The sequence below is a fragment of the Cryptomeria japonica genome, chromosome 4 (assembly GCF_030272615.1).
Source record: "Cryptomeria japonica chromosome 4, Sugi_1.0, whole genome shotgun sequence".
Classification (NCBI taxonomy): domain Eukaryota; kingdom Viridiplantae; phylum Streptophyta; class Pinopsida; order Cupressales; family Cupressaceae; genus Cryptomeria; species Cryptomeria japonica.
Window position 1 is genome coordinate 642,523,634 of NC_081408.1, and position 20,525 is coordinate 642,544,158.

At 36.2% G+C, this 20,525-nt stretch overlaps 1 protein-coding gene across 2 annotated transcripts in view; it reads right to left on the reverse strand.

Moving 5' to 3' along the window:
- Window positions 1–20,525, reverse strand: part of LOC131047685 (SAC3 family protein A) — a 79,864-nt gene that overhangs the window by 55,689 nt on the left and 3,650 nt on the right. For both annotated transcript variants that reach the window (XM_057981481.2, XM_057981482.2), the window contains exons 3-5: window positions 19,800–20,282; window positions 14,488–14,589; window positions 4,677–4,777 (exon numbers count right to left, since the gene is read on the reverse strand). In XM_057981481.2, the coding sequence (XP_057837464.2) occupies window positions 4,677–4,777; window positions 14,488–14,589; window positions 19,800–20,282 (686 nt within the window). The remainder of the gene's footprint in view (window positions 1–4,676; window positions 4,778–14,487; window positions 14,590–19,799; window positions 20,283–20,525) is intronic.

Genomic DNA, 20,525 nt, shown 5'->3' on the forward strand with positions numbered 1-20,525 from the left:
TTAAGATGGGTGATGATTTTGGACACCTACATTGTGATATGGCCCATTATGGAGTCACAAGTCAAAGATGCCATCTATTAGTATGGAGGTTATTTTCTGTAATTCATGGCTCATTGGGAGTTGCATTTACTATTGTCAAAGGAGCCTCTTCATTTAGATGTGAAATTTTTTGCATTTTACCATGGGTTGGTGGTACATTGTTTTTGGAAAACCATTTGCGGTGTTCCTCTTCTATTTCTCTATAAATTTGAAACATGAGATAGTGATTATATAATGATATTATATTATATGTACACATGTATGACTAGAGTGTTGTCATAATGAAAAAAAATGTCGATGTGTGCAAGTATTTCATACTTGAAGATTAATACATGGTTGTCATCTTTCTAGTGTGGAGATTTTTTCCCAAAAAGGTTTCTCCACATAAATCCTACGTTGATATAGTTTATTGATCTATTTCTCATTATTGATTTGTGCAATCACATAATTTAATCTTTTGGTAATCCTTGTTTAAGAAACAAATTTCAAATTTGCAGACACTTGTAGAAGTTATTCTTGTTTGTCAACAATCAGCAACTAAAAAATGGATGGAAAGTGTGAAGAGTGCATTTTAAAAATTTTACATTTAAAAGAAAGGGTATGTGCATCAGCCACAAGGATCTGAGTGAGAAGGCAAAGAAGGATTCTAATTGAAGAAAGCACTCTATGTTTAACACAAGCACCAAGAGCAAGATATTCAAGAATAGATACATGGTTCTTAGCAAATGTATATGTGAGAAGCGAGAAAACCTACACCATATTTCAAGAAGGAAGGTATTGATACAATTTATGTATGTCTATATGTTGATGACCTAATCTATTCAAGAAGCTCAAACAAGATAAAGAAAACTTCAAAGAGGCAATAATGAAAGAATTTGAAATGAATGATTCGGGCCTTATGCAGCACTTTCTTGGAATGGAGATACAGAAACCTCATGGTAGGATCTTTATTTTTCAAGCTAAACTTGTGCAAGATATGTTGAAGAAATTTCATATGCTAAATTATAAAAGACTCCATGCACCAATTGCATATAGAGAAAAATCGATGAAAGATGGATCACCAAAAGAAGATGGAATAAACAAAGTATGGTTGGGAGCTTAATGCATTTGATAAGTACAAGGCTAGATATTATGTTTGCAATATCATTGATTTCAAGGTATATGAGTGAACCTATAGAAAGCTGTAATGTCCCCAATGTATATCTTTGGCAAATAAGCTTCAAGTATACAAATTTTAACAATGCTCTAATACAACTATAATATCCCCAATGGATATTAATTTCAATATTATTTAATATCCTCTGCAAACATAGATTTTAAATGATATGTTCTGATACTATAGATAAATTTCTTATTTACTAACTTACCCTAATATAGCACAAGCCTAAAATATTATCTCCACATTTGCATAATAACCTTGAAAACCTAATTTTACAAATCAGGTTCACAAATAAGATAAACGATAAATTTAACATTTCTCTAGACATAAAACTCATTCTGTAAACATAACTTTGCATTCATTGACACCATAAAGGCTAACTTCAATTTCGGGTTTTAACAAATTCAGAAATTCCCTAAACCATTGTTCACATACGCATACTAATTCCGAATACCCAAATTGCAAATCATGTTTCTGAGGATGTAAAATCAAATGCAAAGCCTTTCATTATTTTGAGCTTCATTACATTATGCTCAAAATGCTACTATAACAGCAATAATCAATTTGAATACAACAGCTACAATGAAAATATTAACAATGGCTACCCAATCGTAACAATAAACTATGACTACATTGCTTAGTTTGCAATAACACTCCAATAATAGCACATAGTTGTAAAAGTTGTGTTGGGGATCTACAATAACTCACTGGAAATCACAGACACAATGAAGTTGAGATGTGCCACCATGAAAGCTTAGTCATGAACTCTGAATAAGATTCTTCTAGAAGGTTGAAGGGGTTTCATCCTCCAATCCATGAAATCAAAGTGTTTTCGTCCTCTAATCCTCAAATATAATCAGTTGAATACAAATACTTAAAAGAAAAATTTTGGTTAGGGTTTGCTAGTGTAGAAAAATAATGCATGATTGTCAATAAATGCATTCACACTCTATATCTTTTGGAATCAACAACTAGTACAAGATCCCTCAAGCAATGGCTAAAGTTTACACCAAGATCCCAAGAAACTAAGGATGCAACCACCACATGAATGAAGCATGGTCATCCTCATCTTCCCACGCTACAAGTACAAGTCAATCCACGCCCCTTAATTAAACAATGTTTTTCGAATGGCAAAATCCCTTCTAACGAAGTTGCACAATCAAATCTGGCATTAATCGCATTTAAGGGTCATGCTGAGAGGTACGTAAGATGAACAATCAAAAATGGCGAGAATCACATTTTGGCAGTCGAAGACACTTCATGACTCTTATCAGTGGTCAGAGATAAAGTTCAAGAAAGAGACACAACAATAAGGACAAGTCCGAAACCCCAACTAGACAAAGGAAAGAGCGGGGTTTGGATTAAAGGAATGATAGGATAGAGTGATGATAGACAACTCTAAGAGCCCAGCTTGAAAAAGTAATTAAGGCAAGGGATGGTCATGAGATATGCTTGGATGGATAAGTCAAATACTCTGACAACATAAAGGAAAAGAAAAGTCAACCAGAAGGGCATGCTACGATGGTGAACTCTCGAAGTCTGGCAAGGACTAAGAAATCACACTTAGACAAAAAGGTATGTCAAAATGATATACTACGAGAGTCCAACAACCTGCAAACACTTAGAAACGTGACTAGAAAACACCCCACAGTTATAATTTTGGGGGCCCTTGGAGCTTCTAACACATTGGCAAACATCAAGGGGATGGTAATGAACCATTCTTAGGCCTTGGCTTTGCTTGCTGTAGATGGGAAATGGACTTTTGTCCCATAAACACGAATTGATTGAAAAGGGGACATTACAAAAAGCATCTACAAGCAACATAGAGAATACTCAAGCATGTGAAGAAACAAGGAATCATGGAATCCATTATTATTCAATTTATGTATTACTTTGTTGTTTGACTACTCCGATGCAAATTAGCAAAATTATGATATAAAAAAAGACAGCAAGGCATTGTTTTAGAAAGTGGATTGGCTACATGGAGTTCAAAGAAGTAGCATGCAATTGCATAATCAAGTATAGAAGATGAATGTTGCATGAACAAGATCATGTGCACAAGCGGCTTGGTTAAGAGTTTTGCAAAATCTAGGAGAAGAACAAAAAATCCTACAATGATTTTTGTGACAATGGTGCTACAATACAATTAAGTGAGAATCCAGTATTTCATGCAAAGACAAAACAAATATAACTGAAGCATCATTGCATGAAAGGGTACAAGATATGAAAGTCGAAATTCAGTTTTGCAGGTCAAATGAGAATATGGCAGAGATCTTAAACTCCATCCAAAATAGTCATTGCTGACTGACCCTGAAAATGTCAATACAAATATAATAATTGCTTGCTTACAAAAATCAACAGAACCTATATGCATTTATTATTAATTAAAACAGTAATTGGAAACAAGCAGAAATGGCCCATTTTTAACTCATATATTAATGTGTGGCTATCCTCAACTAAAAGTACTGAAATTGTAATGTTTAAGACCACATTTAAAGTCATAACATATGAATCAGCAAAACTACATTATACCATCTCAATGTATAGAAATGACTTGTTAATCAAAACACGCAGAAAAGACGATAATGAGTTCTTTTTGGCATTTTGACAAAGAAATATTTTCGATGAAATTATGGTTAATCCTTAAACATGCAATGCCTGCTCAAGGTCCAATGGCCATCATGCAACACATGTTTCAAACAGCCATATCTGCAACCTTTTGTCTAGTATATTCAAGCTTAAAAAAAAGTAAAACTTCTTGTAGACAATCTCAGGTGTCTTGCAAAGTACTCATGTATCAAAATAAAATCATCACAGAAAGTGAAACATTGCACGGTTTAGTTATTGTTTCTACTATGTAATTGCCTCAGTTGGAAATTAAATGAAATGAATTTGAGGTACCAATTATCTACAACAACTTGGTTAATCAAACACCAAATTTTCAGATGAACACATTGTGCCAAAAGAAATTAATATTGGTACTTTTTACCATGAAAAAAAAACAAGAAATAAAAGGGATAAGCATTCTAGCTTAGTATTCTATTAGCATGTTAGTTTAAACATCTTTTGCAGAATTAGAACAAATAATATACTTCCATATGGTTTTATCTAGAAAAAATCTTGATACAGATTTATCCAGAAATAAGGCAAACAAACATGCACTGCACAAATCTCAGATCTTCAAAACCTTACTTAACAATACTTTCTAAATTCTAAACAAGTCCCTTCAAAATATATAAATTTTAAGGAGGATTCTTAAAGAACAAATCAGCATTTCCTTGATTTATTCTCCAGAATAGGACGTCATTACGACACACCAAAGATCTCTGATTGCATGAAGTGCTTTACAATTAAATAGTTAATTGTTGTTTTCAAGTTAAATCTGAGCAGTCTCCATTATATAAGAAAATATATCATCACATTAGTTCAAGAAGAAGTCTATGTGGAAGTCAAAAAGGAAGGAAAGGGAATGTCATACTCCATGCTTGCTACCATGTTTGAACTCGGTAGAGGAAATAGTGGCTCTGTGTCCCAATCTCTTGTAAATAGTGAACCATCCGCAGAAGCTTTTGTAATCATCTGTTGAGGCAGAAAACTATTTCATCAAGAAGATAGGAAAAACAACCATGCAGAAAATACCCAAGACTCTGCTCAAATTTCAACTAGCTAACAAAATGACAGAAATTAATATAAATATTAAAATAACAAAGCTACCCAAAGCAAACAAGAAATTAGTTATTGCATGAAACCTTGTCAACTGTAGACCACAACAATGTTTAAATCAGATGGAATAATCACTCAAGTAATTGAACTGCAAAGCACCCACCATGGTTTATAAAACTAAGAATTGATAGATGATCCTTCTAAGGTCCCAAAAAGCTTACTGTGAGCAATTTTTTCCAGTAAAAAATAATACCTTTACAGAAGAACAAGGAAAAGTCATAAATTAATGCCATTAATGAAGCATGTACAATACATTGTAGCCAAATAAAAAAAATTCCAATGTTCCATACGGATGTCCCCATTTCTAGGATGGGGACATCCCTAGGATGCAGGTACTCCTAGGAAACATCCACCCGACATTCTGCCACCATTGCTGCCTATCAAGGGATGTTTCCAAGATGTCTCCCTCAAAGACAATACATTTCTAGGTGGTTCCCCTTAAAGAGAGACATTTTTGGGATGTACTCCTGTTTTGGGGATTACAAGGAGATGCTAGGACATCCCTAGGACCCTTAGGGAACTTGCCAACATCCCTCAAATGCACCAAAAACTCCCAGTTGTCCCTAAGTCAAAAAGCTGAAAAAGAAAATAAAGAAAATCAGGTTTGTTTTTAATATTTGAATGACTAACCCTAATCCTAATCCCAATGATTTATGGACCCCACCCACATCCTAAGCACTCACAAAAAGTAATAAATTAAGATCCCAGCCTCACTTCAAATCGGACTCGGCACGGCTGACCTGACTCAGGGCTTAGCAAAAACTCGGTAGGACTCGGCAGAAAGGTAGTTTCTAGTGAGTCTTGCCTAGAGCGAGTTCTTGGAGAGTCCCGAGCCCCTGAGATTTGGCTAGGGTCACTCGACTCGGGACTCGCCAAGACTTAGAGAGTCCTAGCGAGTTCTGGAACTATGCATCAAATCAATATAAAGTTTTAATGGCATTGAGCAAGAATGCAAAAACGCAAGTTGCAACAGCAAGCTCCAAAGTAAAGGCTGCAAGAGTGAGAATATTAGGATAGGAAAAGTGAGGGCAAAACATAACTGAGAACATTAACCAACTCTTCATCACTTGAGTGCAAAAATGGTGTGCCATGAAGATTTGTGTGGTTTCAAAGGCCTTAATTTGGGCTTGGTGGGGCAGCCCCTCAACCCCATTGGGGGCTTTGCCACCAAACCCCTATTAGTTGTCATTCACAAATCTAAGCCACTCATCCCCCCATCCCCAATTCCTGTCACCACATCCTTAAGACTTTGTGGAACATAGACAACTTCCATACATGAAGATTTTTGCAGTTTCAAAGGCCTTAACTCGGGCTTGGTGATGCTGCCCCTCAACCTCGCTGGGGACTTTGCCACTTAACTCCTATTAGTTGTCATTCCCAAATCTAAGCCATTCATCCCCCCATCCCCAAGACCTGTCACCACATTCTGAGGCTTTGTGGAACATAGAGAACTTCCATACATGATATAATAAAGATGTAACATGATAGACTTAAAGTACTCAAGCATTTAGAAGGAAGCCTGCATAAGACATTGTCGCAAAAGAATCACTACAAATGGTATATCAAGAGTTAAAAAAGAGTAAAGATAATCTTTTAGGTCACCACCAAACGAGACACCAAATTGGTGTATAAGACCCCCCTCTCCCCACGCAAGAACTCCACAAAGAGATTGTATTTTCCATATAAGCAGATAACTTTAAAATATCATGATATATTCTGATATATCTTTTCTCAACAGGGTCCTAACATTTTCTTAAAATGCAACTTTTTCAAAATATCTTTGACCAAAATTTTCACCAATATAAATTATTGGTAATATGTCACTAGTAATATCACAGTAAATTAGTTTTTTTTCTATATAAGCATCAGATCTGCAAGTTTTTGGTCATTCTACTAGAGAACTTTGTTGGCTTGATGATGATTTTTGTAATAGATGACTTTATGTGTTGTCATTGATGGCACATGTATACACACACATATGTTCACATTGTCATTGTCATCTTAGTTAAGACTATCCGGTACTACTCATAAGTCTTTATATTGCAAAACCGGTATCATTTGTATAGAGAAGTCCAATCGGTTTGAAGGTGTCTAACCAATATATGTAGACAACTGGTATATGCAGGAATGACATGATACCAGCTTGGAGATTCAACGGAGATCAACAAGGAAGCAAATGGAGGACAATCCGTCTATGAGTTGGAAGTGATTAACTCTTAACCATAATCGGTGTTCCAACCAGTTTCACTGATTGTGTGATGAGTTATCACCGGTCGTGATGAGTTATCCCTAACCGACAGATTTGGCGGTAATGTGTGATGTGTTATGCAAGATTGTCCAGATACACTGCACCTAGGAAATTGCGTTGAAATTGTTGAGCCGACATGAGATCTAATGTCTATATATTGACATTGTGATGAACTATTTTCATGATGCGAGATACAAGTGATGTGTTGATGCGATTTATCAAAGGAGTTGCAGAGTACGTCGGTGATGCAGTATTAAGTGAGCAAAAGGGGATCTATACAAGCAAGATGTGCTATTTTTAGATCACACCACCTGTTGTTTTCTAATCAATACAATAGTTAAATCCCCTAACCAAGTAAGCTCTAACAAGCTTCATTGTACAAATCCTCTAACCAGGTGATCCATTAGTTTGGGTTTGAAATCCTCTATCGAGGTTACTCCTAACAGGGTACTACCTTTAACAAGGTATAGCTCCTAACAGGGCATTGGGATCTTTAACATGATTCGCTCCTAGCAGAGCACTTTGTAGACCTTAACCGATCAGTTACCTATTTCTATAGATAGTTAACTTGTGAGTCCCATCTCACCGTGGTTTTTCCCAGTTGGGTTTTCCATGTATAAACACTTGTGTTATGGTGGATGTTTTACTTGTTGTGGATGTTTTTATATCATTTTGGATTGCATGCATAGTATTAAGTAAACTGGTCAACTATCTTTACCAGTCTATGTTTCAAGTGATATTGGTTTTGTTGTCACTGATTCACCCCCCCTCTCAGTGCTTTATAAGTCTATCAAACTTTTATAAACAAGTTATACACCTTGAAAAGTGTAAGTAGTCGTTAAAAATTCCAGCTGACATTAATAAATAGCTGTCACATCAGTTGCCAAGGGACAACATCAATTGCTGCCATCATTATTTCAGAAATAAACATGGTTATCTACAATTGTGAAGACACCTGGTATAATTGAGTTCGAAAACCTGGTGAATACGGAACTGTTGATGTGTTTTTCATGCACATGCGAATACAAAATAAAATACCAAGGTATCTTATCCTCTCTTGAACAAAGTTATTCGAATGCTGAATCAATCGAAATAACTCCAAGGTTCTTGTATGTAGGGTCTCTACATGTGGATAAGCTCTGTTGGTGTGATGTGATTTTGCTGGAATCACAAGGGGACTTACATTTGTATGCCTGAATGCTTGATTTGCTAAAACTCAAGTCCTAACTACTCACCAAGGAGAATAAAGAAATAGCAAAAGGTGTAAGGTTTAGAGAGTCTAATCTATGACCTAGAATGCAAGAAGATAGATGAACGACTAGGTGGAGTCCTATTGGGTTAGGTCTCACCGTCAAGTTGAACAATCCGACACCAACTCAATGCAATCTTCTAAGGGATGCTTCGAATATGTTCAAATCGATACACCATCAAACAAGGATCACCATTCAAGTTAATGCATGAACAACAGACACATAACAATTCGAGATTAAGCTCATTCAATGCTAGTTGACCACGCAGGGTGCCCTTACAATCAGTAAGAGGCTACTGGTATGGACTAGGTGGATTCCACATGAGTGGATTCAACAATTTTTCTCCATTCAATCTAATTATCTACCATCTAATATGAAGATTCAACAAGAAACCATGCACATTGCAAAGGGACAACATATTTCACCATATCTTCAATGAAAATGGAATCTTTTACAATTAAGGCAACAATTTCTTGCCTTCTCCTCCTACTCTACTCTAACTTTTGTTCTATTGACTATTAACTTATTGACTATTAGCTACTGTAACCACTATTAACTAACTATTAGCCTTTACAAATGAAGAGCCAAAGCTTTATTTAGTGAGCTCTTTACATTTCAATGGCTCAGATTGATTTACAATCAATGGCTCAGATTACAAGATGAAAACCCTAATTAGGGTTTGTTATAACAAACTCCTTTAGCCAATGAGAAAATTACATTCAATATGTGAGAACCAATAGGAAACAGGGGTAGGTACACCGGAGTTTGTGTCTCCGTGCATAAGTGTGGTTCACTGAATCTGGACACTCTGATGTGGAGTCTTCTGATTGGAGGAATAGTGACTGGGATGCCACCTTGTCTGGTACTTGCTCTGTGATGACCTTGGTCGATCCTCCTTTGTCCTTGATGTACTTGAGGAACGATGTATCTTTCCTTGGCTCTCTTGAATTTGATAAGACTTCTTGTTTTTGCATAAGAGTGATAGGAAGTCATGGTCAAGTCACTCCTTCTCTGGTAGCTCATATCGCCTTGAAATGTTTGTAAGACCGTTCCTCTGACATTTTGTGATCTCTTAATGTGGTATAATGAAGTCCTTGAGTATGGTTAGCTCCATTGCTTGCAACTGTTAAACACTTGAAGTCTTTAGCACTTTGAGTCTTCTCTCACACATTTGAAGCATCCTTGACGATGATGAAACTCAAAGAGGTCGCCCTTGTCCTAGCCTGATCTTCCTCCAACTTGATTTTATTGACCTGCAAACAAACAAAAGATGATTACAAATACATGATATATATTGATTCTAACATGGCATTTCTTACCTTAAATCATCAACAAGAAGGTATTAGGATTAATTTCGCTCTGGACCCTCTCCAAGGACAGGACCTACAATGAAATTCGCTCTGGACCCTCTCCAAGGACAGGACCTATAATGAAATTCGCTTTGGACCCTCTCCAAGGGTCAGGAGCGAAATTTGTCATTTAGCCTCAAATTCATCATTTCCTTTCCTTCAATTCACTTCTCAAGACAAGTATACATCAACCCTCTCTCAACCACGCCATAGGAACGAAGATCTTGATCTCAAACAAGGAGTAAATAGGTGTTTAGGAAAATTCGCTCTGGACCCTTTAGAAGGGTCAGAAGCGAAATTCTTCCTTTGACGCCATTCATCTTCCATTCATCATTACTTTGCCTTGAACTTAACTTATCAAACCTCATCTTACCATGATCAAGTCAATTCACCATCAATTTAGCTTAAAACAAGATCCTTCTGTGCATTAGGCAAAATAGGGAGTCCTTCTAAGGATTTCGCTCTGGACCCTTTGGAAGGGTCAGGAGCGAAATTTGCTTCTCTAGACTCTATTCATACTCAACTTGCCTTGGACTCGTCTTTTCCACCTTTCTTCTATCACAACCAAGTCAATTCGCCCTCAAATCTACTTGAAATGGGTTTCGTTCAATTCTTTGAGTGAGATAAGAGGTCCCTTGAAGGATTTCGCTCTAGACCCTTTGGAAGGGTCAGGAGCTTAGATAAAATTCGCTCTGGACCCTTTGAGAGGGTCAGGGACGAACTTCATATTTTCACTCAATTTATCCTTCATTTTACTTTTGTTTTGACCTTGGTCCATGCTAGGAAGGCATCCTAAGGGTTTTCCTTGCTCAAATTTGGAGTCAAAGAGCAACTATTGACAAGTTCGCTTGTGTACCCTTGGAAGGTACATACCCCTCTAGGAATTTCGCTCTGGACCCTTTGGAAGGATCAGGAGCGAAATTGATGTTTTAGGCTCAATTTCCTCATCCCATCTCATTCCAACTTGCTCACAAGGCATAGATAGGTCATTCCTCACTCAGTCAAGGCGTAGGAGCAAGGTTTTTTGATCTAAGTTAGGAGATCTAAGGAAATTCGCTCTAGACCCTTTGGAAGGGTCAGGAGCGAATTTTGCTTCTGAAGCTCAAATTCTTATCTTTCCAAGGCTAGGTTTCAATTCATTCTCAAGGCCTAGATAGATCATCGTCTCATCAATCATGACTAGAAAGCAAGGTTTCATCCAAAATAGGAGGGCAAAGAGAACTAAGGAAGAATTCGCTCATGTCCCTTTGGAAGGGTCAGGAGCGAAATTGACACTATCACTCAAATTCCTCATTCAACTCTCAAGTTTTCAAGTCTAGGCTTGGTTGTTAGGAATTTTCTAAGGATAAATAGGTCAGTTTCACATCAATCAATGCCTAGAAGTAAAAGAACTTCATCATTCATTAATTGGACCAATCTCAAACCCTCAAAGGGAAGAATCCTTGAGAACACATACTCACAGACCTCCATTCACTTCCTTAACTCAATGACATAGGTCTCAAAAATCAAGACTCCTAGCATGACACAAAGACCTCCTTAAGCTCAATCAAGACTCGACCCTAGCAACAAGACCCAGGCCTAACCAAGGGGAGGCTTTCAAAGAGACCCTGACCTAGACCACCTACTGACCCACTTAAATTCAAGCAGACCCTGCTATCCCAATGAGCTCTCTAGAAACTCTCCAATGCAAAGATTAATAGCCAAGAACCTAAAAGACTAAGCCAAGAAAACAAACCCTAGAAAGCAAAAAGCAAGGGTCCCCATTTGCAATGGGGCAATGTGTGAATACGTCACAACAAGAACATTGTTGTCATTATTGTGATTAGTGACTATGACAGTTGCATTTGATAACAGCAAACACTGATGTCATTATTCATGATTCATGAACATGGTCATTACTAGACAAAACTGTCAAATGATTATGCTATCCTTTGACTTGTCATTATTACTGTCACGAATGTCAGTGCTGTCATTGACTAGCGATCATTTCTACTCATCAATGGATATTGTTGTTGTTAATACATTTGTAAAATAGTTATATGATTGAAGTAATTGTTTGGGAATTTTCATTGTTACAGATCAGCTGTTGATAAGGTCGCATCCATTGAGATTGTTGTTATCATTATTGCCTTTTGACATAACTCCTTTTGTGATTAGTAATCTTCTTATGATTACTGATCAGTAGCATTTTGTCATTATTGTGACCTATACATTCTTGATTAGTACGGTGTCCGAAGAATCCTTATCAGTACTGTGATCAATTAATGATGTACATTTTTGTTTACTTTCATTATCTCTCTTTTAATTTTACTGCATTTTTTTGGGTTCCCAATATTTTTCCAGTATTTTTCCAATGATATACTGAAAAATTGAAAATATCTTTATCTTTTAAGATGCCAAGAAATTCCCAAGAATGATATTTGCTTCTATGGGTTTTTTTGGTTTACCTAATATATTATATGTTGTTCATTAAGAAGAACAACTCCAACTCCACCCCCTTTGAATTTAAACATGTGACCTCAATATACAGTACACACTTTTACCATCAAGACCACTCAAGTTGTACTTACATACATAGGAAATGTGATAGAACACCATAACCTTGTCCAAGTCAATTTGTAATACTGTTAATTAATGATTACAAAATTTTGTATTTTGACCATGTCTTTCCAAAGATTATTGTGATATTTGCAAGTCACCTTATAGACATAAATTAAGACATACCTTCCAAATTGTATCTGCCATATGTGTTCTTGTATCGATGCACATGTCATTGAAAGATGCCGACTTCAAGATATGAACTTTATGAACACATAAATTTTATATGCACATAATTATTTCCCAATCAAGAACAAATTTCATGATGAGAATGTCAAGTAACTCAGATCTTATAAACAGAGCCCATCATGAGTTCAGATTAATAACTCAGAATAATGTATGTATTTCATCCCAGGCCTTAGTTCAACAATTACATAATGATCCGGTAGCAGAAATATACAGATAGTAACTTCTAACAGATTGCTTGCCCAATAGAGATATCTAACATCATGAGACCTTACTGGTGTGAATACATTTGCTAAAATATTTAGCAGACTTATAAGTGATTAACCTGGAACCACCCAATATATCTTTAAGCCTGTGGCGAGTGCAGCGATGGCCGAATTTTATGATGTCTGGACTCCAATCACCTGACAGAGATGACCAATACTGCTTGCGTTGGAAGGCAAAAGCAAAGCTTCCACAGACTTGGTGTGTTCTGCAAAGACCCCTGATACCTGACCTGCAATCAGAAATGAAATATCCGCTCCAAGTATGGAAGGCGGCACAACCCAATAGACTCCTTATTAAAACAGCTCAAATAAACATTTGTGGCGGATGAAAATCTTTATGCTCAGAATGATATTCCTGGCTCCCCTCTTTATTTTCCACGGCAACACCAAAGGAGATTTAATAGTGATTATACCAAATATGAATCGGGCCCCACAAAACTCTTTGCCAAATAATATTCAGAATAATATTATTTGAACTGAAACTCTAATTCTTCCCTTCGCCAAATATTCATTAATCACAAATCAAACCACAACAAAGACTCTTTGCAACAAATATTATTTTTTCAATCACTGTAATATATCGGAATCAAGAAGCAATACGGCAATGGCAATATTGAGAATATAATATCTTTTTTTCAAATAACATTTCAATACCAAATACCTCAACCTGGCAAAAACTCCACTTCGTGAACTGTCATCAAATTTATCTCCAAAGGAGACTTCACAAATTTACTCAATAGTGCCTGCTGCTTTGCAAACACTCCATGGGAAGGAATGGGTTTCCATCCGCGCCTTCAACTCTAAGGGTTTCCATCCTCAAAAGTTCATCAAATATCTAATCCAAGCATGCCTTACTTCCTCCCTCCAATCTCCTTATAAAGAACTCCAAGAAGCTTCTAGAATATTAGGCCGACCACATTTGAAAAACTTTTTATTTAATAAAGTGACATTATGATATAATTTTATTGTTTATTAAATTGAATAAATTAATATTAAGTCATCATTGGGTATTTTATTTATTTTTGACAACTTAATAAAAATCAATTTAATTAATTGTCACCTTTCAAATTGGGGACATTACAGTCATCGTTTAACATGTTGAAATAGTGATGCTAGATAAGTGTAATTACAGAGAAGCCATCACAGAAACAGAAAAGAAATGTAGGCATGCAACCTAAGCTTTATTTATCAGTAACACCCTTTATTTAGTCTGTAACAAAGTTGAGATTTGTTGCTAAAATGTTCTAGTTGCCATTAAGAACACATTGACTTGCACACAGAAAAAGATGCTTACTCAAGACATCATCTACTATAAGCATAACAACTTAAAATCAGATATTTTCTTACTTGGAATCTTCAAACTATTATTTGCATTCTTTCCTTTCATGATGCAAACATAACAATATTAATTTACAGAACTACCAAATCCAAGTTTAAAAAAGAAATCATATTTGTCATTGGATGTTCTGATTCTTGAGATAAGCCCTCAAATGAAAATAACCAAGCACAAGAAGCAGAACACTAAACCTAAAAAATAACAGTATGAAATCATAAGAAAGTATTTTCTAAAAAAGTATGAAAAATAGAAAGACAACAAAAAATAATTACAGAGTATACAATATGAACTATAACTATCAAATAAAACTGAAAAGGAAGGTGGGCATATCACCTGTTTCATTATATCTTGACAAGCAGTCTTTTGGGCTTCATCTTTACAACGAGCCAAAGCCCTTTCAACATAATGAAATAAAGAAGGAGGAAACATGCCTGGCTGCATAAACAAAATAAAACATTTTACCCAATGACAAATGTAATGCCAATATCCAATAATGAAAGATGAAAGTAACGGCTAAATTCAAGGGAAGGAAACAAGAAATTGGAGTGAAACTTTTCTTCACTCTCTTTTAAGCTACAAAACTGTTGTCAAATGTTAAAGTTGGAATCATCATTTAGAAAACACTTAATGAGTACACTTATTAGTCGCATTGTCATGATTATTTATTACTTAAGATGGTAATTATTTATCAAATTGCTCTACTTTTAATCATATGTTATAGCCAACGATAAGCTACTCCCAAAAGTTGCCATCTATTATAACAAGAAACATCCACCTTGAAAGGAAATTCATTTCGGAAACTGATAAGTTTTTTTATGTGTTCTCAATGTTCTCAATGAGTCATGAGAAATCTAAGCTGGGTATTTGTGAGCTTAAGAAACTTTTGTGAGAACTGTTTTCTAGACAAGAAATCCCAGAAAGGCATTCCCTGACTTCTTTCTCTTTGTTTTCAAAATTTATCAGAGTAAACAGAATAAAACCATAGGTATTTGCCATTAGAAATCTCAGCTAGGTATTTGTGAGCTTATGAAACTTTTGTGACAACTGTTTGCTATACTAGAAAATCCCAGACAGGCGTTCCCTGACTTCTTTCTCTTTGTTTCCAAAATTTATCAGAGTAAACAAAATAAACCCATAGGTATTTGTCACATATGCAGTAAATTTGCGTAAAGGACAAAGGTAATTCTTTTAGGTCACCATCAAACAAAGCACCAAATCAATGTGTGAGGCATCCCTTATGTAAGCATTACATTAGGGGGCTGCTTTTTTCCAGTAAATTTACACATTGTTTTTCAAGGCACACAAGCCTACTCCCCTACTGTTTTGAACATGACCTTCATAGGAGTGCACAGATATTGTATGTATAATATAAATAATTGTGTCTCTATACGTGTTTGTGGTATGTGGCTGTGTGTGTGAGAGAGAGAAAGAGGGAGAGCACTTACCCCTTTCCAAAAAAAATGAACGTAACAATTTGTAAAAACTTAACCATTTCACAAACTACTGCCCTTTACCCATTCATGCACCAGAGAATTTACTACAGTTTTACTTTGGCGTCTTCCTCACCTGTCAGAGTTTGGATTTTCTGGAGAGAGCACTTCCATTCTATGCCATCAAACTTCAAACAAAAATTTCAAAATCTGATGCACTTCAAGGAAATAAAAAAAAATCATTCTAATTTGCTGTAAGATACATACCCAAAAAAATCAGGGATTTCATAGAAACCAATGACACTACAAACACCAAAGGATTTTTCTCTTGTTTCATCACATAATGAACTTCCAGATGGGAGGGGATTATAACAGAACTACCAAAGTATGAAAACTTGGACTCGGACTCAGCAACAAGAAAACCGTAGAATTACACGAAAAAAAAAGTTGACGACTTTAACTTCATTTGGGTAATTCCACTCCCAGACCCCTCATTCTAATCAAATTTCTTATATGACACAAGATCCCAATAACTAGTGGGTGTTTGGGAGTGGAGACCCTAATGGTATTGAGGAGCAGCAATGAAAAGCTGCACAAGGTATTAGATGTGTGACACCAAACGATAGAGGGGTGCACAAAGTATTAGATGTGTGAAATTTTAGCATGAGCTCCAAAGAGACAGGTAGGATGTCAAAGCTTCTCAAAATTATGACTTACAATGGTTTGAAAAAGTGCCTTTTGTAGTATGAGTCTTGGATATCCAATGTATGTCTCCTCCCTGGGGCCTCTGAGCGAATTTCAAAATGCTTAATAAGAGACAACAAGCATAGAACTTGAACCCATGCCCATGTAGAGACAAGAAGCACAGACTTTCAACCATTGCCCATGTAACTGTTAACTCTAGTTTATCATAGTCAGAGAATTATGCATGGAATCAGAGACGCAGAATATTGAGGCAACCCCTACAAAGAATCCTATAAAAAGCACTAAAGATAGATTCAGAACCTTATTCCAATTACAAATTCTAAAAATGACAAAATCCATAAACATCAGTGAGATAGATAAATTATAAAATCAAAAGGCTTAACTCATATAAAAGACACTTTCAATATTTCAACTCGAAAACCATTAAGGAAGTTTTAGTTCAACAACTTGACATGGACCTTCTGGTTAAGACAAATTGTTGGTTAAAAAACTTCTAACCAGACCATTCTAAACTTCTAAACAGTGCTGGTATAAAGTATAAACCCATTTAGGAGTTTATATTTCGTTAAGTCTACTAGAATCATATTGTAGTGTTCACACGGAGCTTGATTATTCAAAATTATTTCATTCTCTAACCCTAATCATTACATTTTTGTTGTAATACTGGGTTCTTCATGCACCCAGGCTGAACCAAGATTGATTATGGATCCCAGTCCAGATGTGACCTGAGTTTGCTGCAGATACTGCTTAAGCCATGTGGATCCATCCCAGGTATAACGAAGGTCCCAGTCCAGATATGGCCTGGTTTCACCCCGGATAGAACCCCAACAAACCCAGCAAAACCCACAGCAAAAAGGTAAAGAAACCTAAGATTGTTGTTATATGGAACCTAATCAGACTCGGAGGTTAAATTTTCCCCACTTGTATCAGCACAGTTTCCCCCCAAATTATTCAACGGGGGTTTGGAGGCAGCGCCCTCAAGACGGGAGTACACAGATAAGCTTCTGCCTAGTGACGGGAGTACAACTTTTATTATTTTATAAAGGCGTCGAGAGTTATTTTTCTATTGGCTGACATATTCTAACCCTATTTTTTGTTACAAACATAAGTGTTGATAAAATGGCTAAAAATTAGGGTTTTCCGTTGAGTTTTTTGTAGCATTTTGCAGCAGTATTGAGTTGCAAGGGATTGCTGGTTGTAATCAATTCGATTTGCTAGATAATAATATTGGACTCTATGTTTGGTGGATGTAGCCCGAGTTTGGGTGAACCACGTTAAAAATTGTCCCTTCACTGTTATATTTCTGTGTTTTTCATTCCTTTGTTTAATCTTTATTTGCATTTAATTGATATTTTCTGCATCCAATTCCTAACAAAGTTAACCCTGATTAACCCTACAAAGTGACTCTTAAGTTACTAACAGCAAACAAACAAAAGGAAAACTAGAATTCCCACAACCCATTCCTCACCGAAAACTCCATTTCTACTAATTACTAAACGATGCAAACTTTTAAACTCATCTTTAATATATAAAATTGACTTATCAGTTATCAATGATCAACCATGTTCTGTACTCAATTTTGTTTGTACAAATAAACCCAAATTTAACGAACTAGGGGAAGAAATCAGTCAACTGCCATAACCAAACCCAAACCAAATTACTAATGGTGGTATACCACTTGGGTAGACACTCTGGTAACACACTGATGATACACAGCCCAGAAACCACACACGCAGAAAGCAAAAGCAATAGGGTTTCCCTTATGCTACAGGACAACCCACAACAACTCATAGCCTAATCCCTAATGGCTACCACAACCTGCAGCAACACACTTTCAGCCACAGCCACACAATGAAGCTTTTCTTTGCTGCAAAACCACTTGCAGCTAGATTCAAATACCCACAGCAAGCAAGCACAATATAAAATGAAACCCTTTTAGCAATTTAATTTTTACTCGTGCATACATTACACATTTGACCCATGACAACATTTGAACAGCAAACAAAATGAAACTTTTATTACATAATTCAGCTTTTCATTCATTACATGCAGACATTCAGGGACTCATGCTTCCCCTGTTCTTTCTCTCTTACTCTTGGTTCTCAACACAATACAGACTATGTCTGCCACTTCTTGTCTTCCACACATGATCTTCACATTCCTTTTGTGTGGCCTGCTTAGTTCTGCTATGCACAACTTGGCTCTCCAAGCCTCCACACATGATCGCGTTGCCAGCAGCAATTGTGTAGCCTCCTCTCTCTTTCTCCATGGTATCCAACCAGTCTCAGGCACTGCTTCCTCTTCTTGGCACTTTCTGCCATCACTGGGGCATTGTTCTCTTTACCCTATTGTGTTCCTCAGTGGCCTGTACATGGCCTGCTATCCTCTTGGCCCTCAATATTGTTCCTAGTCTCTTGGCTGCACCTCTGCCCACACACTCTATGCCCTAAGATCATGGTCTCTCTCCTTATCTTATGTGCCCCCTTCTCCAAACTTCCTTATCAATTTTTATTAAATGTATGCTATGTAGTTATTTTTATTTTTAGATATAATATTTATATATTTATGATTTTTTATAAATTTTTGGTATTGAAGAACTCAAATCAAACCCAACCTCAAAAAATATATGCAAACCCAATCAAGGATCCACACGAAAAATGGCAACATATATAAACGGACATAAGTTCAAACATTTGGATTGCATTTCTTTTGAGTCAAATCCTTCATCCTTATTCACCTGTTGAGAATTTAGTTATATATATTACTACTTTCATTTTTGAGGTCAGATCTTCTTCTTTGTTGCATTGTTGAAACTTTTATATTGAACATTGTACAAATTAGATTAAATTTACTTTTTTGTGTTAACAACTTTGCAATTACTCTTTATTCACTGTGAATTTGTTTGAATAATTTATTTAGCCTCGTGATATCTTCTATAGTCAACACGCAACAATCACTGAAGTGGACAAGGACAGTACAGGAGAACTTCAGATACATTTGTTGTTTAGAAAAAAGAATCCCACTCAAAGATGAGGAACAAGGAAATAAATAGTTCTCCTCCACTTCAATGCCAATTTCTAAAACATAGACGACAATAGAAGATTCCTAACAGCAACTGGGGGCTGATCCATACAAAAGTTCTAACTATAAATTAAAGAACAAATACTTCAAATGCACTGTCGAATTAAGATCAAGAAAAGTATGGGCAAAAATGCAAATTTGAACTTCAGCTAACTTTAAACACTAGATGCAAATGGAAAATCAATTTTATGGCAACCATTTGAATACCATGAAATCTCAAACCAAAACCATAAAACATTGCCCACAGCCATAAACCCAATTGTTAAGAGTGAAAATTCAAAAGCTGTCTGGGAGCCATTACTCTGAATTTCATAGCTGTCTATTCCAATCAGGGATCACTATGTTTGCATCACAATAGGTCAACCAAAAGGCAAAGCATTATTCTAGCACATCAAATGAAAATAATTGTCTTGACAAGAACTTATTTACCTTGAGCATAGCATCAGCCACATCATTTGATGATGCCTTCTGATTTATAGATTTTACATTAACACTAGTGTATGCCGGTTTGGGGCTTGGAGATGCTCCTTGTGCATTCTTCTTAGCCACATCTTTCAATCCGAAGGCTGAGTTTGGTGCTATTTTTGGATTTGTTGGAATTTGAAGCTTGCCGATCTTTTTTTGAGAACTTGACATCGGTTGTACTGAGGATGTCAAATTCTGAGAAGCCTGATAAACTGTTGTAAGGGTTTGTGCCTTTTGCCCCTGAGATGCTAATGTATGTTCCTTCTCTTGCACCTGATGATACTGAGGAACTTGCAATTGCAAAGGCTGTTGAAAATAGGGTCTGTGTGGCACCTGCTGAAAATGAAGAGCTCCTGGCTGATTATATTGTTCACTTTGGTAGCTGCTGATTGTGGTTGAATCCTTGACACCATAGCCATGTTCCACTACTCCAACAGAGCTTACATTCTGTACATAGAAATAAAAAATTGACAGTAGGATGATACCAGTGTTATAGTGGCATGTAAAATTGAGAGTTAGAGGCAAAATATTTGAGATATCAGTGACACTAGAAGAAACAACAGTGCATCAAAAAATGGATTCATATACATCATAAATTGATAGGTAACTACATCTTTGGAATTTTCTATATGAAATCTTCTCTAAATGAACTGCACAGAAGCTAATCATGCTTTAATCTGACGTTTGGAG